The sequence below is a fragment of the Podarcis bocagei genome (genome assembly GCF_964188305.1).
Source record: "Podarcis bocagei genome assembly, chromosome: 16".
Lineage (NCBI taxonomy): Eukaryota > Metazoa > Chordata > Lepidosauria > Squamata > Lacertidae > Podarcis > Podarcis bocagei.
The window spans coordinates 33,633,840-33,654,664 of NC_138142.1; the positions used below are offsets into that span (position 1 = coordinate 33,633,840).

Here is a 20,825-nt window from a genome sequence, read left to right on the forward strand (position 1 = left end):
AGACTTTTAAAAACAATCCCTAAATCAGCTATTTGACATGAATTTTACTACCTAACGAGACCATTGATCCATAAAAGGAAAGCAATAATCAATGTACTGTACAGTGGTACCTCAGGTTACATACGCTTCAGGTTACAGACTCTGCTAACCCAGAAATATTACCTCAAGTTAATAACTTTGTTTCAGGATGAGAACAGAAATCGCGCGGCGACGGCGCAGCAGCAGCAGGAGGCCCCATTAGCTAAAGTGGTGCTTCAGGTTAAGAACAGTTTCAGGTTAAGAACGGACCTCTGGAACGAATGAAGTACTTAACCCAAGGTACCACTGTACTATAAAATAAAAACAGTATTGTAGATGATAAAAATGAAAATTAAAAAAAATTCTTACCTGCCCTGATGATAGTGATTGTTTGGATGGGGGGGGGGCTTTTATCCTTTTCCACAGTGTCACAATCAATCAATCAACCAACAAGTAGCTGAACTGGAATCCACACAGATCCCCCCGTGCTGCTGCGGGAAATGCTCCCTAGAGCGCATGCCTCCTGAGCAGCATGGGGGAGAGTTGCGCTCCTGCAAACCGGCTGGCTGGCGGGCACTCAGCCTCCCTCCCGCACAGCTACAGGAAACACCCCCCTTCTCCACTGCCAGACAACAGAAGTGTGGCACTCAAAACAGAAGTGCACCCCCAAACGGAGTACATTCGGATTCAAAAAAAAAATTGCTAACCGGAACACCTTCTTCCGGTTTTGAATTGTTCATGTTCCAAATAATTCGTGAACTAGACTGTTCGTAGACCAAGGTACCACTGTATTTCTATCCCTCCTTTTTCTCAAGGTTGCATGTGTGGTTCTCCCCTTCCCCGTTTAATCCCCCACAACAACCTTGCACGGTAGGCTGGGCTGAGTTTCTTGGCTCAGGGTCACCCATTGAGTCTCATGGCAGAGTAAAGATTCGAAGCCTGGTCACTTACCTCCTAGTCCCACACTAACCACTATGTCATACTGCCTTGAAACATCTTGAAGCAGTTTGCAGTAGGCAAATACGCAAAAGAAATATGGTAAGTTCAGTAAAATTGTGTCAAATGGTTCACATAACAAAATACAAAAATATCCATAAACATAATAATAATAATAATAATAATTTTTTATTTATACCCCGCCCTCCCCAGCCAAGGCCGGGCTCAGAGCGGCTTACAAGCAATAATAAAAACAAGATGAGTGATTACAACTTAAAAACAAAAATAAAATACAACATTAAAATAATGGAACATTAAAATATTAAAATGGAGCCTCATTGCAGGAGAAGGAAAAGAAAAAAGAAAAAGGGGGCAGAGGGAATCAAATTGGCTCCAATCCAAAGGCCAGGCGGAACAACTCTGTCTTACAGGCCCTGCGGAAAGAGATCAGATCCTGCAGGGCCCTGGTCTCATGAGACAGAGCGTTCCACCAAGTTGGGGCCAGTGCTGAAAAGGCCCTGGCTCTGGTTGAAGCCAATCTAACTTCCTTAGGGCCTGGGACCACTAGGGTGTTGTTATTTATGGACCTTGAGGCTCTCCGTGGGGCATACCAGGCGAGGCGGTCCCGTAGGTACGAGGGTCCTAGGCCGTGAAGGGCTTTAAAGGTCAAAAGCAGCACCTTAAATCTGACCCTGTACTCCACCGGGAGCCAGTGCAGCTTGAAAAGCACTGGATGAATATGCTCCCATGGCAGAGACCCTGTGAGGAGCCTCGCTGCAGCATTCTGTACCCGCTGGAGTTTCTGGGACAGCTTCAAGGGCAGCCCCGCGTAGAGCGAGTTACAGTAGTCAAGCCTGGAGATGACTGTTGCATGGATCACTGTGGCCAGGTCGGGGCGGGAAAGGTAAGGGACCAACTGCTTGGTGCGGCGAAGGTGGAAAAATGTCGCCTTGGCTGTTGCTGTGACTTGCACCTCCATGGAAAGGGAGGCGTCAAGGATTACACCCAAACTCTTAACGGAAGCCAATGGCACTAATTGGGCCCCCGCAAGAGAAGGGACATAAAACCAGAGACCACGACAAGGCAGTATAATATAAAATTTCAATAATTTCTCCAATCTCGCCATCCATTTCCTGCAACCTCTATGACCATTGCTTGAAGTCGTGAGTCAACCATTCATACATAAACTGCTCACACTCAACAATCTTGCAACCCACATGCAAAGGGTCACTCTCACGCATACACAAAGAAAGTACAATCCTGACACCTGAAGCAGTAATGGACTTGTGGTTTGCAACTCAGGCTGGAGAGCCTTGTTTCACAGCATCTCAGAAATCGCCCCCTGCCAAAGATGGCATAGGTAAAGGTAAAGGGACCCCTGACCGTTAGGTCCAGTCGTGGCCAACTCTGGGGCTGCGGCGCTCATCTCGCTTTATTGGCCGAGGGAGCCGGTGTACAGCTTCCGGGTCATGTGGCCAGTATGACTAAGGTGCTTCTGGCGAACCAGAGCAGCACACGGAAACGCCGTTTACCTTCCCGCTGGAGCGGTACCTCTTTATCTACTTGCACTTTGACGTGCTTTTGAACTGCTAGGTTGGCAGGAGCTGGGACCGAGCAACGGGAGCTCACCCCGTCACGGGGATTCGAACCGCTGACCTTCTGATCGGCAAGTCCTAGGCTCTGTGGTTTAGCCCACAGCACCACCTGCGTCCCATAATCCTATGACCATAATTATGTCTGAATGCAAAACGTAAAGAGTGTTTATGTTCATTCTACAGCCTTTACTCTCTGCCCCACCCCACTGCCCAGTTTTTGCCACGTTCCAAATTTCATTTATGTAGCAAAACAAAACAAAAATAATATCAATAAAAGACAGTCAAAAGCAAGTACTTAAGAATGCTGAAAATACAATTCAAATCAACAGTAAGATAAAAGAGAACCAAACACATGGCAGTAGTCTAACATCTCTGGATAGTCTTGCCCAAACAACGGTGTTTTAAGCAGGCGCCGGAAAGAGTACAGCAGAGGCCCCTGCCTAACATCAAGAGGCAGGGAGTTCCAAAGTATAGCTGGAGCCACACTAAAAGGTTGCTGTGGGTTTTTTTAAAGAAGTGTGAAAGGAGCATTATTTGGCACCTGATACAGGACCAGCACTAGGCATCAAGAGACCTTTGCCACCCTTAGTCTGCGGCACATCTTCCAAAAAGAAGAAGAAAAGTGTTTTGCTTTGGTTGGCTGAAGCCAGCTGAAGCGTATGCCTATATTGGAGGATTTGTGGCTTCTGTGGGTACCGTGCAATGAGTCTCTCAGCGTTCACACTGTGGGCCTAATTTGAAGGCAGGCAGGCAGGCAGGCAGGCAAACGTCCAAAGGAAAGCAAGAGTATTTTTTTTTTCTCTCTCTCTGAAGCAGACAGAGCTCCTCTGCTGCCTGCCTTGGATGGAAACTCTCAAGAATAGGCAATTTCAAAATTTCCAGATGCTGAATGTGATAAATCAGATACCAATATCTGATTTCACTCCCCTGCCCCCACACACATTGAGGCTGTTTTTGTAGGGGAAGGGAAAGACCGGCAAGCAAGAGAGAAGCACTTTTGCAACTTTTTTTTTCACTCTGTATCTTTCTGGGTTTAAAGCATCCATTTACTGGCGCCGCCTGTTATCCTTTTTTAAAAATGTAGGGAACTCTCAAGTAAATGAATTGCTCAGTTGAGATGTGAGCTGTTGCCATCTTCTTTGAATAGCCTGGAAAATGCATTAAAGCTATTAATTTTTTTTAGGAAACAAAGACAGTGAATAGACACAACGGAGCCTGTCCTCAAGGGTGTAATTTATTTGTTTTATACCCTCCAGATATGTTGGACTACAGCCAGCAGTGCTGATGGAGACTCATGGGAGCTGTAGTTCAAAACATCTTGAGGGCACCAGGTTCAGGAGAAGCTGGCATATAGAGCCTTCAGAGTAAGGGATCTCTGCCCTGAGGAGCCTACAGTATAAAATGCAGTTAACTGTCTATGAAATATTTTGGTACAGTACTCAAAATATGGTCGCATACCCTGGAGGAGGGGGAATGCTCTCAGGTGCGAAGGCCTCAGTTCAAGGAGGGTAAAGGCTTTTACCAAAACACTTTCCCGAAATCAGAGTTCAAGGTGCCGTGTAGTCTCAGCAAACCAAGCTAAAGCACTGAGATCTGTATTTTCAGCAATGGGAAAGTTCAAGAGGCGGAGCCTTATACACTGAAAGAGTGTCAGGGACGGCTTACTCAGAAGTAGGCCAAAAAACGCTGGGTCTGTAGAATTCACAGATTGGCTTAACATTCAATCCCTTTCCCCATGAAACACTGGGGAATTAGCTCTGTGAGAGAAATAGACGTGCACATTTACTTACAGCACATTTACCAAGGTCAGCTCCCATTATTCTTTGTGGGAGATCCACGACTGTTTAAAGTGGTGTTATAGTGTTTTAAATGCACACCCTGCAAGTGTTCCTATTTTCCAGGGATTTACAGAAGCCATCCCGGTTTCTGATTTGATCCCAGAACATCCCACTTCTGCTTAGGATATCCCTATTTTCATCAGATAAATGTTGCAGGGCTGGAGTTATGCAACCCCCGAGCCAAGGGGATAAGTAACTATACAACCTTTAGAAGACATTTGAAGGCAGCCCTGTATCGGGAAGTTATTTGATGTTTAATGCTTTATTATGTTTTTATATGGGATGCGGGTGGCGCTGTGCTGTAAACCACTGAGCCTTGGGCTTGCCAATCAGAAGGTCGGCGGTTTGAATCCTGCCAACCTAGCAGTTCGAAAGCATGTCAAAATGCAAGTAGATAAATAGGTACCGCTCCGGCGGGAAGGTAAACGGCGTTTCAGTGCGCTGCTCTGGTTTCACCAGAAGCGGCTTAGTCATGCTGGCCACATGACCGGAAAAACTGCGGACAAACTTCGGCTCCCTTGGCCAGTAAAGCGAGATGAGCGCCACAACCCCAGAGTCCTTCGCGACTGGACTTAACTGTCAGGGGTCCTTTACCTTTTTTAAAAAGATGTTTTTATATAGGTTGGAAGCAGCCCAGAGTGGCTGGGGCAACCCAGTCAAAGAGACAGGGTATACAGTGGTACCTCGGGTTAAGTACTTAATTTGTTCCGGAGGTCTGTTCTTAACCTGAAATCGTTCTTAACCTGAGGTACCACTTTAGCTAATGGGGCCTTCCACTGCTGCTGAGCGATTTTTGTTCTCATCCTGAAGCAAAGTTCTTAACCCGAGGTAATATTTCTGGGTTAGCGGAGTCTGTAACCTGAAGCGTCTGTAACCCGAGGTACCACTGTATTATTAAATAGGATCTTGCACCAGACTTGCACCAGAGTGACAGGCCAAAAAATGGGACATTCCAGGATCCAATCAGAAGCAGGAATGGTTTCTGTAATTCTGGGATGTCCCGCTTAAAACAGGGTGGTTGACCATTTGCAATTCCCATCTCAATATGGGTGCATTCGGGCTTAGCCGATTTTCCTTAGATACTCGGGGAGTGGCAATTATGTTGTGAACCGTCCTGAGATATACAGATGCTGGGTAGTATAATAATAATAATAATAATCCCTTCTTCTTCTCCTCCTCCCTGGACTGCATGCTTCTCAGTTCCTGAACTGGAGAAAGGGGAACTTCAGGCTGAGCCCGATGATCGGCTATCATGAAGCGAGAAGTTTACGGCCTCAAAAGCAGGAAAGCATGTGTTCTGTGGTTGGTGGGCAGTCCTGCTGAAGACTTGAGCGCTGCAGAGCAGAAGCTCAGCTGAGACGCTGGACACTCCTGTCTTGGGAGGAAGGCGTAGGCAAGCCGGATTCAGCCAGCCGCTCTCGCCTTGCGTCTGCCTTGACCTTGCCCGTTGGGGAGGGAAGCTCTGCCACTCGACTGGACCTGGTCCCTCTCCAGGATGAAGGTGTACATTTTGACAGCCCTCCTGGTTCTCCTGGCAGCGGAGGAAGCAGGTAAAGCGGGTGGGCTGGGAGAAATGGCCTTTTGCTCATCTTTCCGCACAAAAAGAGAAGTGAACGGAGATTGTAGGTTTGAGAAATCAACGCCTTCCCTCAGTCCTAGCGACATCAGAGGCCTGGGAGACGGTGGCAGGAGGGAGAGCCTTTTCTGTGGCTGCTCCCATATTGCGGAATTCCCTCCCAAGACAGGTCAGACCGGATCCCTCCTTGTTATCCATCTGCCGGCAGGTTCAGTGCGCCCTGTTCGGACAGGCTTTTGAAAATGACGGGGCTGAGAGTGCTGATCGCTGGGTCTCTTTGTCAGGGCAAACTGGACTTTAATTGCCGGACCTCTAAAAATACATCAGGATTGTGTTCTGATGTATTTTAATTATTGCTTTTAACTCATTTGTCTTTATTGCTTTGTATTTTACGTATACATTTTTAAATGTTTCTCCAGGAGAAAGGAGGGATATAAGTACACTAATTGGAAATATAATAATAATAATAATAATAATAATAATAATAATAATAATAATAATAATAATAATAGTAGTATATAATAATAATAAATTGCAACAATAATAGCAGCCACTAAGTTTGCCTCACTTTAAACCCACTGTGTGTTTACAACAACTTGTAACTAATTACATTCTCCACCTCAGATGTTCAGGGTGGCAGAAAAAATGGCCCTCCTCTGTTCTATTTTCACAACAACCCAGTGAGGTAGTTTAGGCTGAGAAAGAAAGTGGTTGATGGGGGTGGGGTGGGGTAGGATGTTTGAATCTCCCCCCCAAAAAAAACTGCTAGGCCTCCACTATAACCAATACCCCCCCCCACCAAACATGCCGATTCTGCTGTACAGCTGTGTTGCAAGCCTGACTTGGTAGATTAATCAACTAAAGTTTCATTTGATCAAGCAATAAGGTCAGTTTCATGTGGTGGGACTGTAAGACCACGCTTGGTTGTTGTTACCCCTCACATCCCCCCCCCCATCCCTGGGTCAGGGAATGGAGGGGTGGGAAATCCCTTAAATATGGCCTTTCTAAGTGGAAGTGCTAAATTCGTACCTTAAATGGTATGTGGAAAGGCATTTGTATTGAATTTTTAGTAACATGCAACTGTTTATATTTTGACCAATTAAAAAAGGGGATACTGATCCACTTAGGAATTCTTTAATCTGTGAGACTGCAATCCTGCATATCCACTTACATGAGTGTAAACCAGACCCTCCACGTGTCCCTATTTTCCAGGGACGTCCCTGATTTGGAGAAGCTGTCCCGGTTTCTGATTTGATCCCAGAATGTCCCACTTTTCCTTAGGATGTCCCTATTTTCACTGAAGAAATGTTGGAGGGTATGGAGTTATCTGACCCCCCAAGCTGTCTGAAGGCGATCCTGTATAGGGAAGTTTTTTAAATGTTTAATGCTTTATTAAGTTTTCATATATGTTGGAAGCTGCACAGAGTGGCTGGGGCAACCCAATAAGATGCAAGGAGCATAAATAGTAAAATTATCATTATGGAATGGGACATCCCTGTTTTCATCGGAGAAATGTTGGAGGGCATGGTAATCGTGACTGAACTCAGTGGCACACACTTCTGAGCAACATTAGATACAACCAACTAATTTCTTCTCAGGGTGGGCATATGGAAATTAATGAACCTAAGTTAGCCATGTCAATTAATCTCCATGGGTCTACTCTGAGTAGCTAGCATTGGCCAGAACCCCATGTATAGGATTGCAGAGATGACGGCACATGTTCACTAACACTACAAGTTAGGCCCTGCTTAATGAAAACTAATGTGCCAGCCAGTTTACTCCTTTTGTAGTCTATCTAGTCAATTGCTAGATAGCATCGTTGTGCTAAGATAAAGGATCTGTTTCTGCCATCCACAAAAAGAGGGAGGTTTATTTTGGGAGGGGTGCCAAGTTTTACAGTATGGTAAACTTTCTTGTATTAGAGGCCAGTTGCGGGCCGGATTGAGACGGCGACTGGGCCACATCCTGTCCCCGGGCCTTAGGCTGCCTAGCCCTGACGTACAGCCTCTAAACTTGAAAGGAGAACATGGGTCTCTTCTAGGAAAGCAAAACTGATTCCCTTAACAAGGGTCACCATCGGGCACAACCATCGCCTGCTCAAACCAGATGACAGGCAGGAGTTTCGATTCTTAAAAGGGGCACCCCACACCTTGTCTGTTCCTGCCTCTCTGCGGCTTTCGGATTTTGTTCCACTGTGCTCATGGCAGGATCAAGGGGATGTGGCCAAGTGGTAGAATATTTGTGTTGCAGGTGGAAGGTCCCAAATTTAATCCCCAACATCTCCAGCTAGGATAGGTGGAAACGCCTGTCTGAAAACCCTCAAGAGCTGCTGCCAGTCAGTGTAGACAATACTGAGCTTGGTGGGTCAGTGGTCTGGCTTGGTAGAAGATGCTCCCTGTGCAGCACCAGGCTAAGGCACAGTCTGTAATATTGTAGCTCAGCCATAGATCATGTGCTTTGTGTACAAAAGGGCCCAGCATCAATCCCTGGCATCGTCTCTGGGTAGGAATAGGAAAGGCAGGACCCCGGAGATCAGCTGCCAAACAGCACAGGTAGACAATGCTCAGCAATAGCATAGAGCAGTTTCCACAACAGGGATGGGCAATTGTGTCAATTTAGCATAGCTGTCAACTTACAGATTTGAAAATAAGGGACCAGCAGCCTCGAAAATAAGGGATCTGCAGCCAAAAGAAGGGATTTTCCGGGCACAGGTATGTTCAACTTCTGAGCCCCTCTGAGCCAAAGGCAGAAAGCACTGCCAGCAGCCAAATGAAGCCTCATCAATAAGGGATAGCAGCGGGACATGGCTCTGGGATAAGGGACTGTCCCGCCAAATAAGGGACACTTGACAGCTATGCAATTTAGGTTTCGCTGAGTTTCTCCTTTTCCCAGTCTTCAGTTCTCCATCAGCTTGTGAATATATATATATATATATATATATATATATATACAGTGGTACCTTGGGTTACAGGCGCTTCAGGTTACAGACTCCGCTAACCCAGAAATAGTATCTCGGGTTAAGAACTTTGCTTTAGGATGAGAACAGAAATCGCGCAGCGGCAGCAGCAGGAGGCCCCATTAGCTAAAGTGGTGCTTCAGGTTAAGAACAGTTTAAGGTTAAGAACAGACCTCCAGAACAAATTAACCTGAGGTACCACTGTATATTTAAGTGCATTGCCCTCATGTATGTATTTTTCTGTGCCGTTTTGTCTACATACACGTTTTTGCAAAGCCACTTCCCCATATGCGATGCAGTTTTGTAAATTGCTTTTAGTAACACATGCATTTTAGACACACAATTTACCCTAGTAATAGAAACGTAGAATTGTGGAGCTGGAAGGGATCTCAAGGGCCATCTAGACCTATCCTCAGCCATGCAGGAATCTCAACACACGGACCCCCATCTGTGCATTTTTTTTGTACACATCACTTGTCTGGAGAACTGCATTTCAAAAATTTGATGAATGCAAATTTCACATGGTGGTTGTGTTTCGACTTGTGTATCGTTTCAGAAGCAGCAAATCTGGTAAGTCTGAAATACAAGCTGAAGTCAATTCCCACTCCCACCCCTTGTCCGAAGTAATACAATTATTTATTTTTAAATGTCTTTTTATTTAATTTTATGTAACCAATAAGAACCGAGAACAGAATGCACATAAACAGAACAGAAAATACAAGTATGGAATCCAAAATATCCCAAAGATTTCCAAAGAATGTAAATAACACAAGGCAAAAACTGTGAGGGCCAAATACTGAAATTATCATCTCTCCAGAGCTAGCCATGTGCGTGAAGTGGCTTCCTTGCTTTATTAGAACTATTAATATATTGAATAAAAGGTAAGGAATCAGTACGGAAAGGATCCTTGTCTGACCTTCCCTGAACCATTTTAGCCACATCAGTTCATTTTTCTGACAATGAAATTGTCCAAATTCTGCTGTACCCATAATTCAATGAGATACCGTTCAGCTTTCACCATTTATAGGCTTAATACAGTGCTGCAAAAGCAGACTAAGCAAGTGCTTAGGACACCAGCAAGCAGGGGCATGCAAACAAAGAGATTAAAAAAAAAAATCAACATTTAATTAAGGGGGGAAGCGCTGAATTTTGCAATTGGAAAATCTAGAAACAATCTATTTTATTTTCAGCATGCATGTAAGTAAAGTATCATTTGAAAAAATACAATTCCATATTGTTTTTATTTTGAATTACGTATGGGCGGCCCATCATAATATTTTCAGTGCTTTGGTTCTCTAACGGTCTTAATCCAGCCTTCTCTTAATACAGTTATTTCTGAAGCTTCTAAAAAATCACCATCTTGTGTGCTGTCCAAAACCTGTTCTGGGAAAGACAGGGCGGCTTGCCCACATCTCTAGCAGAGGCATCCAAAATAGATATCCCGTGCGTACACATTGCCCTGTAAAGTGTTGGTGGTCTCAGATCACAGGAGCTGCGTAGCCTCTCTGCTCTCCCCCCCCGCCCCACCCTCTACACTTTACATTTGTGTCCTATCAGTGGTATGAGATCTGCTGCTACTGCTACCTGTGGTTTAGCGAAGTGTTTGCTAATCTGATGCTTTTTCATCACCACAAAAAGGCGATAGCAGCTAATTTATGTGCTCAGCTCTTTATCCCTTCTTTGGGTCCCTGGAACGAATACTTACAGAAACAGGCTTGTCATTACACACACACATTATACTAATAGACTTTAAAAACTTGGTCCTGTGTACAAGTACAGGGGTACCTTGGTTCTCAAACTTAATCCATTCCAGAAGTCCGTTCCAAAACCAAAGCGTTCCAAAACCAAGGTGCGCTTTCCCATAGGAAGAAATGCAAAATGGGTTAATCCGTTCCAGACTTTTAAAAACAACCCCTAAAGCAGCAATTTAAGATGAATTTTACTATCTAACGAGACCACTGATCCATAAAATAAAAGCAATAAACAATGTACTACAGTCACACAATCAATCGATCAGTGGCTAAACTGGGTTCCACACAGGCACAGAAACAAAACAAAAAAGCCACAAAAACAAAAATGCAAAATAAATTGCAAAAACAGACAGACCTCAGTGTAACACTCAAATGGAAGTGTGGCACTCAAATCAGAAGTGTGACACTCAAAATGGAGCACGTTCGGCTTCCGAAAGAAGTTTGCAAACCAGAACACTTACTTCCAGGTTTGCAGTGTTTGGGTTCCAAGTTGTTTGAGTACCAAGGCGTTTGAGAACCAAGGTAACACTGTACTCACCTAGTCAATAAACTGCGTTTTGAATGTCTTATAAACGTGCAACACTAGATAACGCTGGAGAACAAAAATAATTTTGTTCAATTTTCCGTAGCGTTTTTCTTTTCTTGTAACAATTTAATTTCTGACTTATTTATAGTGTCCCCCCCCCCCTGTGTGTAGATGCAGCCCAAGTCACACAGACCATGTCATGAAAGAAAAAAGTTAGGGGGGGAAATGCTGCCAACAAGTATAGTTCCAAATTTACCAGGCTTGTGACGATATGGTTTTGTCAGGGCTTTCCCCCCCCCCCAGCTTGAACTCACCAGAACTCAGTTCCAGCACCTCTCAATATAAGCCATTGCCATTATAAGAGAACAAGGGAGGTGCTAGTGGTGAGTTCTGGCATCTCCTTTTCTATAAAAATAGTACTGTTGTCCTGAAAATGCAGGCTCTGTAGTATAATGTAATAAAGGAATACCAAATCATATAAAAAGCGTCTGGAGGTTCTAGTCCTTGTTGAAATCTCAAATTTGATTTTCTCCATTATAGCTATATTCCAGAGTGAGGGGCACCAAGTGTCCAGTGTAAGATTTGGGGCTGTTTTCCCGTGAGTTTCACCAAGGGCAGCAGTTAGCTCAGTTGGTTTGGAGCATGGTGCTGGTAACGCAAAGCTCGCGGGTTTGATCCCCTGATGTGCCACCTGCGTATTCCTCTATCGCAAGGGTGACCCTCGAGATCCTTTCTATAGATCTAGGAATCTATAATTCTACTATTCATGCTACCAGAGAAATGTTGTTTAGTCATTTAGTCGTGTCCGACTCTTCGTGACCCCATGGACCAGAGCACGCCAGGCACTCCTGTCTTCCACTGCCTCCCGCAGTTTGGTCAAACTCATGCTGGTAGCTTCGAGAACACTGTCCATCCATCTCGTCCTCTGTCCTCCCCTTCTCCTTGTGCCCTCCATCTTTCCCAACATCAGGGTCTTTTCCAGGGAGTCTTCTTTTCTCATGATGTGGCCAAAGTATTGGAGCCTCGGCTTCAGGATCTGTCCTTCCAGTGAGCACTCAGGGCTGATTTCCTTCAGAATGGAGAGGTTTGATCTTCTTGCAGTCCATGGGACTCTCAATAGGACATCCCTATTTTCATCAGAGAAACTTTGGAGCGTATGGAATAGGACGTCCCTTTTTTCAAAGAAGAAATGTATGAGAGCTGTGAGGGGGAAAGGGGCTTCTTATTATTGTTATCAGTGCTTTTTTCTGGGGGGACGCAAGGGTACGCATACTCCTAAACATTTTGTGACTCTAAGTTTGGCCTCATTGAGGGGCAGTATTTCAATATGAGTAGGAAAATGAGAGTACCCCTCAACATTTTTGAAAGAAAAAAAGCACTAATAATAATAATAATTTTATTTATACCTCACTCAACTGGCTGAGTTGCCCCAGCCACTCTGGGCGGCTTCCAACACACACAAAATTAATCATAATAAAACATCAAACATTAGTAGTAACAGTCAGATCCTATATAAAAAGTTACAATAACTTTAAAATAAACAACTTATACCAAATAAAGCAATATGCAATGATGCATTAGAATCCAACAGTAAACACTAAAACAACAGCAAATAATAATTAGACAGTTTACACTTATTACAATAAAGAATTACTCATCTATAATCGATAAAAATAGCAACAAATCACAATACATAAAATGCCACAAATCATACAAAACGATGTAAAAGGATTAAATTAAGAAACAAATGCATACAAATTATAACATTATTTAAAACAAAACAACTCTCAGCACCCACAACAAACCATAGCGCCCAGAATCCTTTGAGGAAAACCATGACTTTTTAAAGGGGTATGATTCTGCTTTAAATGTAAGGTGTAAATGGGGTGTGATGGCCTGGGATTCCAATTCAGAGGATGAACCAGAGGAATCCCAGCCTGCACAGGAGTCCCCGCCTCCAGGGCCGGCTGAACTGGGGCAGGGCCTTGATTCTGAGACACCTACACCTGTGCCGGATCCTCAGCAGCAGGCACCAGGTGAATCCACTCTGGCTCCGGAGGTGGTTGAGGACTCAGTGCCTACAGGTGAGTCTCCCCCTGGGCCCAGTAACCCTTCAGCCTCTCCTGAACTGCAGAGGCTCAGGGCAGAGAGGCGAAGGGAACTGGTTTCTCCCAGGAGGAGTGCTCGCCTTAAGGCCAGGAGAGGCGGGGCTCCTGGGGGCCGGGACCGCCCCTGGCCTCAGAGAAGATAAAGGCCAGTCAGCCCGGCCCCAGGTTGCGGAAGCAACGTCGTCATCGAGTACCTGCTCCTACCTGGACCCAGACCTGACCTTCCAGTGTTCCTGTTCCCCGCCCGGCTTCCTGCTTCTGACCTTCCAGCCTGCCTGTTCCCGCCCGACCTCCTGCTTTGGACCTCGCCTCACTCCTTGTGAACTGTTTCCAGGCTAGTGACTCAGGACTGAACTTGGACTACGATAACTGTAACCTTCCTCCCGGGACCAGCACATGGGGCCTAGATGGGCCTTTGGCCTGATCCAGAAGGGAGCTGTCCTGATGTTCCAACATTAAGAACAAATCCAGTATGCGCAGGCTGGTGGCGCAGTTTCGAAGACCTTGAAAGACCTGCATTGGCTCCCAGTACGTTTCTGAGCACAATTCAAAGTGTTGGTGCTGACCTTTAAAGCCCTAAATGGCCTTGGTCCAGTATATCTGAAGGAGCGTCTCCACCCCCATCGTTTTACCCGGACACTGAGGTCCAGCACCAAGGGACTTCTGGCGAATCCCTCACTGCGAGAGGCCAAGTTACAGGGAACCAGGCAGAGGGCCTTCTCGGTAGTGGCACCTGCCCTGTGGAACGCCCTCCTATCAGATGTCAAAGAGAACAACAATTACCAGACTTTTAGAAGACATCTGAAGGCAGCCCTGTTTAGGGAAGCTTTTAATGTTTGATGTATTGCAGTGTTTTAGTATTTTTTTGGAAGCCGCCCAGAGTGGCTGGGGAAGCCCAGCCAGATGGGTGGGGTATAAATAATAAATTATTATTATTATTATTATTATTATTATTATTATTGAAGAAGTAACAAAATGCACCTTGTTTCCCTGCAGAGGCGCTGAGGGAACCTCAGTTGTGCTACGTCTTGGATGGGATCCTGTTTGTCTATGGTATAATCCTCACGTTCCTGTACTGCCGGCTGAAGGTAAGTCTTTTTTTTTATTAAATGGCTCTCTGAGATGCATATGTCTTGATCTTAATGCAAGGGACGGGTGATCTAAAAGTTAAATGACGTACGCATCAGTCAACTGAAGGAAATTTGTCACAGAAGTGGGTTTTTTGCAGGGAGAAGTTCATTTATCAATTTCTTCACGAATAAATGTATGAATGTGCCACAAAAGATCCTCTCCTGTGCATCACTGAAAAAGAAGGCAGCGATTTCCATTCAATTTGTATATGCTAACTTATAGGCATAATGCAATTAAAAATAATAATACTGTAATTTAAATAGGGTGGAAAGACACCATACCATTGGGAGTTGTGCTTTGTGCCTGCTTAGTCTGCTATCCAACTGCTGACTTGTTGCTGGGCATCTTCAAGGCCTCATCCTGCTCTCCCGTCTTAGGGTTCTTTAGCCCCTATCTGCACTATACATTTAAAACAGTACCATACCACTTTAATCAGAGTGCTTTAAAACGGTATGATACTACTTTAAATGTACTGTGTGGATGCAGCCTCGGTCTCTTCCCACTGGCCAAAACGATGTGGATTGTAAGCTCCTGCAGGGCAGGGACCTAATGTGCAGAATATCTAAGTAAACGAATACTGCTTCATGAACACATAATTTAAAGAGTTGCTGCCATTTAAATGTTGCCTTACTGGCTGTATTTATTTACCATAATAATAATAATAATAATAATAATAATAATAATAATAATAAATCGCACCCTTCCTTGGTGGAGCTAGAGCAGCATACAGTGGTACCTCGGGTTAAGTACTTAATTTGTTCCGGAGGTCCGTACTTAACCTGAAACTGTTCTTAACCTGAAGCACCACTTTAGCTAATGGGGCCTCCTGCTGCCGCCGTGCCACCGGAGCAAGATTTCTGTTCTCATCCTGAAGCAAAGTTCTTAACCCGAGGTACTAATTCTGGGTTAGCGGAGTCTGTAACCTGAAGCGTATGTAACCTGAAGCGTCTGTAACCCGAGGTACATTGTTTTTCCTTCCTTCCTGTTTTATTCTCACTAGAACCCTGTGAGATACACCATACTTTGGCGACATCTGCGCCAGACATTGAAAGAAGCCCTTTAAACTGTCATGGCTTTGTCCAAAGAATCCTAGGAAAATGTTGTTTGCTAAGGGAGCTTATGGTTGTTACAGTACACACACCCACACCCCACATTCCCCCACAGAGCTACAATTCCCAGAATTCCCTGTGAGGAGGGATTGATTGCTAAACCACTTTGGGAATTATAGCTCTGTGAGTGGAATAGAGGTTGTCCTAACAACCCTCAAGTGCCTTGATAAACTATAGTTCCCAGGATTCTCTGGGGGAAGCAACAACTGTTTAAAGTGATTGGATACTGACTTTAAATGAACAGTTCAGATGAGGCATGAGTGCGCATGTGTGTGTGAGAATTAGTGAATGAGAATGAGCCCAGGGTCACCCTCAAACTTCATGGCTTGAGTGGGAATTTGAACCTGGGTCTCTGCAGCTTAAATCTGCCACTCAAACCACTGCAATCGACACAAGATAATATCACCAAGGCAACTATTTGTGAACAAACAATAAACGTCCCTAAATATGGACGCCCCTAAAAATGGCAAGAGTAGTTTCTTTCCCAAATAGGTTTTATCTCACACAACGGCAAACGCAGAAAATAAAGAGTCCACCTGTGATATATCAGTTGGTTCAGTGCTCAGACGTTGTTCCGGTAATCAGATGTTTCATCACGAAAGAGCTTTGAAGTAAATAATATACATGAGAAGACCGTATGCAAACGACTTAAAGCAGGGGTGTGTCTGTCCCATGTCCATGTTTCCATCGGAAGGAGCATAGAAAGAGGACAATGTCCTTCAGTTTGTTAAACTGCAGGCTGTCTCTCCACAAGTTGCTCCATAGTTAGTGAATGGCCTTTCTGTGACACTCAGACGGATTAAAAAGAAACGAGGGAGACGTTTGCTGTGTGGAATTAATGTCTGTTGTTACTTTAAGTTTATAAATGATTTATTTGACTCTGTTTATATTTTTTAACTCTTTAGATACAATATCGAAGGAAATCGAAGCTTCCCCCTGCTTCCGAATACGAGGTGCCTCTTTGCTCCTTTCACTTAAATAATATTTAGCATTTATATGGCATTTTGCAGCGTGTCAGGCTAAGGACGGGCTGATAGGCTGGAAGCAGACAGACTTGGTCTCCTAACCATTCTCAGCACCTGTACCAAACTCCAGTTCCTGGTGTTTATTAAAGAGGGCCTAAGACCTGTTAATGAAATTGTAGGCAGAAAACTGGAGGTGTTTTTCTTAGCACAGGAATGGAGCAATGGGGACAACAGCACCTGTTGTGTTGCTGCCTGCTAAAGACATAAGAGTTGTTCCCGTGCACCATAGAAAAATGAGGGGGGTAGACAAAGAAGACTGATTTGTTTAAAGAAGTTATTGTGGCTTTTGCACCCTCGCTGCTCCAGACAGAGATTTAACACATTCATGGCTTGAACCTTGCTTTTGTCTTTTCTTCTGCTTTTATTTCATCCCTTCTGAAAAAAGAGCAGGGTTGGTGGGTGGGCATTCTTCCTTTAAAGCACATTTGAGTGATATTCCCTCCCTCAAAGAATTCTGGGCACTGTAGTTTGCTAAGAGTTTCTGGGAATTGTAACTTTGTGAGGGGTAAACTACAGCACCCAGAATTCTTTGAGGGAAAGAATGAGCTTTAAAGGTTTGGTGTTTACACTGGTGAAGATGCAGAGAAGGGAAAGGGAAAGGGAAGGGGGTGCATTATATTGTTTCGCTTTCTGTTCCTCGGAAATCTCATGCCATTCTCTGTCTTCCTCTTTTGCAGAAAGTGGAAGGAATCTATACCGTAAGTGTCTGCCAACGATTTTCTGGGGCTGGGCTGGGATAGGAACACAGGAAGCTGCCTTCAATCTTAGCCAGACCTCTGCTCCATCTAGCTCATTACTGCCAACACTGACTGGCAGAAGCTGTCCTGGGTTTCAGGCATAAGAACAAAGCAAAAGCCTGGCTGTGGGATCATGCCAATGGCCCATCTAGTGCAATGTCCTGTTCTCACAGTGGCCGACCAGATGCCCGAGGGAACCCCTATACCCAGCAAGTGTCCCGGAAAAAACAGAACATCCCATTTTCGCCCAGCGAGAGCATGGTGGCTATTTTGAGATCTCACCCTGGAAAAAAGAGCTTTTGGGGTGGACCATGATCTTGCATGGTTCTGTTGTGAGAGAGCACAGTTCCCCCCAAAGCGCGTATTTTTGGCTCCATAATCTTGTGTGGGTCACGCGACTCGTGTGGGAAGACAGCCGGGAAGATGCACTCAGCATGTTGGAGGGTTTGAGGTCCCGAGCTCAACAGCAACTCTTACCCCTTGTGATTCCCCTCCAGCACTGGATGAAGTCCATAGCCACTGATAAATCTAAAGGGTAAAGGGACCCCTGACCATTAGGTCCAGTCGTGGCCAACTCTGGGGTTGCGGCGCTCATCTCACTTTATTGGCCGAGGGAGCCGGCATACAGCTTCCGGGTCATGTGGCCAGCAGGACTAAGCTGCTTCTGGCGAACTAGAGCAGCACACGGAAACGCCGTTTACCTTCCCGCCGGAGTGGTACCTATTTATCTACTTGCACTTTGACAGGCTTTCGAACTGCTAGGTTGGCAGGAGCAGGGACCGAACAACGGGAGCTCACTCCGTTGCAGGGATTCGAACCACCGACCTTTTGATCAGCAAGTCCTAGGCTCTGTGGTTTAACTCGCAGCGCCACCCGCGTCCCTTCATTAGATTGATAAATCTAATCCCCCATAAATTTGCCTAATCCTGTAAAGACATAAGTAGAACCTGCTGAATCAGGCCAAAGCTGCTTTAGTCCAGCATCCTGTACTCACAGGCCCAGTTGGCTATCCCTGTGTTGTTGTTTTTAATGCTTAAAGTAGTGAACAAGCTTCAAAAGCAGATCAAATCAAGTATAAATGGCGGCTGGTTATAAATATAGCCGTGTTTTTTCACTATAGTTGGAAGACTTGTGATCTATTTATCATGCTATCAATCTTGTTGCCAACCAGGTGTGTGTGTTTGTGTGTGTGTGTGTTTTAAATCAGTTAATAAGTCTTTTTTTACTGAACAATAGAATGACCACAGGGAAGAAGCAATGTGCTTTTGGTACTGTGGAGAAAGTTTTCAGTTCAGATCCGCCTCGACAGGGTGTTGGGGGCTTTGAATGACAAAAGTTAGGGGATGGCATAATTGCGCCTCTCTAAAAGTCGGGGTGCTGGTGGTGGGAAGGCCAGCTCCACTCAGGTGGTATCCACACTGTACATTTAAAGCACCACAACAGCCCATCCTCATGAAATTTCATATGCATTGTAGTGTGAGTTTCGCCTAACTTAGGCATGTTTGCTTTACCTGACCTGTCTCTCTTTCTCTTCAATTACAGGGTCTTGGCCCTCATGAGCCCGCAACTTATCAAACTCTTACACGCCCCAAAACTGACCCGAAGGAGCAGCCGCCTGCAGAAGCAGAAACCTTGGTGGGATAGGAACACTGTCTTGTTGAGACCCCCTTCTCAACACCTGAAATTACGCAACTATATTTTGACATCAGAAGAAGGACTGTCTCTGCACCCTTTGCTGTACCTGCATGGAATATGCCGGCACATCACTTAAAGTGATTTTGATGGCGCAGTAGACCAAGAAGGGCCCTGCAGATGTTGCTGGACTACAACTCCCATCATCCCTGACCGTTGGCCATGCTGGCTGGGGCTGGTGGGAGATGGAGTCCTACTACTCATGGCAGACCACAGATTCCCCAGCCTACCACAGATCTTGCCTGTTGTATTAGCAACCCTTATGTTTGCCTATTTGACGTCTTCCACAGCGGGACAGCTTGACGGTGGGCAAGAAAGAAGTGCTAGCTTTTATTAATCTGTATTTAAAAATAATACTACTTATGGCTCTGTTCTCCTGCTGTTTTTAAATATCATTTCCATAGCTTGTTTGGAAAATCATGTCAAAATGTCAATAGCTTAGCAATGTAAGTGCAATCAGGATTCCTGGCTGGGAGTTAGAGATGAACAAATTTGTCCATTTTGGTTCTCCAAGTTCCTCATCTTCCCAGTCTTCATTTCTCCACATTTCCACAACAGTGGGGAAGAGCCTCCTGTATTAAATCCTGAACAGCTGTGGCTAGATAGACCAATGGTCTGACTTGGTATATTTCCTTTGTTCCTAATTTGTTCCTAATTTGAAGATTCTTATTTTTTAAATCATCAGCATCTGAGTAGAGAATTCTCCTAACATATTTTTGTATGCAGCTTTGACTAATATAGATATTTTTGCAACAAATTTTCCCTAACATTATGCATTTTTGTATGTTATTTTCACTAAATAAATAAATTTTTTTACGAATACTTTGCCCTACTGTATGCCTTTTTGGCAGAAAGGGTGAAAAGACTTTTCAGTGCATAAAATGCTCTCATTTCACCCTGATTGGGCAACTCCTGGACTCTTCTTGGACCTTGCTGCAGATATAGTAGCAGGGTCTCCAACCCCGTGACCCCAGACCACACCACCTCTGGTTTGCAGGAAGGCTATATGACAAAGTGCACTCCTCCGGTTTGCTTGTCTTTACTTATCTTCCCATTAGCCATTTGTTCATCACACACTTTTAAATGTACTTTCCGATCACTTTCCATGTCACAAAAAGTCTTTCTCTGTGGGTGGGGTTGTTGTTTTTTAAAGTAGTTTATTTGCACTTCAATTAAACCTACCTACCTGTCCAGTTTGTGCCTGAATCCTTCTCACAAAATATTGACAGTCTGCAGACGACCTAAGGATCAGTACAACCAAGAATATCCTCCTTCTAAGCCTGTTTTAAAAGTTGCTGATTTGATTATGTAGGAGACAACTATCTCTGCCCTCGTCTGTTTCACTAGATTGCTCTGGATATATATATGATTTTATTATTTGTTGCAAGCAGCCCTGAAAATGCTAAATAAATAAATGTAATGAAAAGTCAATGTGTTCACTGCCTCTCTCTGTTTCTTTATTACATTGCTGTCCAACACCTCCTGCCCCAACACAAAATACTGAAGGAATAGTAATCATAAATTGTGCAACGTGCTTATTTGTGGGTTTCAGTTGGGGTTTGTTCATTTATTTATTTTTATTGCGTTTATATCCCACCTTTTCCTCCAAGGAGCTCAAAGTGGCATGCATGTTTCTTTCCCTCTCCCTTTTACCTTCACAACCTACCTGTGAGGTGGGTTAGTCTGTGAGACAGTGACTGGCCCAAGGTCACCCAGTGAGCTTCATGGCTGAGTGGGAATTCGAACCCTGGTCTCCTAGGTCTTAATCCAGCACTCTAACCACTACACCACACTGGTAGAATGCCTGGTGCAAGCAAAGTTCTTCCA

At 44.6% G+C, this 20,825-nt stretch overlaps 1 protein-coding gene across 1 annotated transcript; it reads left to right on the forward strand.

Moving 5' to 3' along the window:
* Positions 1 to 5,699: 5,699 nt before the first annotated feature.
* FCER1G (Fc epsilon receptor Ig) lies at positions 5,700 to 20,429 on the forward strand. Its single transcript, XM_081173430.1, has 5 exons — positions 5,700 to 5,937; positions 14,301 to 14,392; positions 16,450 to 16,497; positions 17,247 to 17,267; positions 18,849 to 20,429. Exons 1-5 carry the CDS (start codon positions 5,883 to 5,885, stop codon positions 18,948 to 18,950), a joined length of 318 nt encoding a protein of 105 aa, XP_081029556.1. The 5' UTR covers positions 5,700 to 5,882; the 3' UTR covers positions 18,951 to 20,429.
* The last annotated feature ends 396 nt before the right edge of the window (positions 20,430 to 20,825 follow it).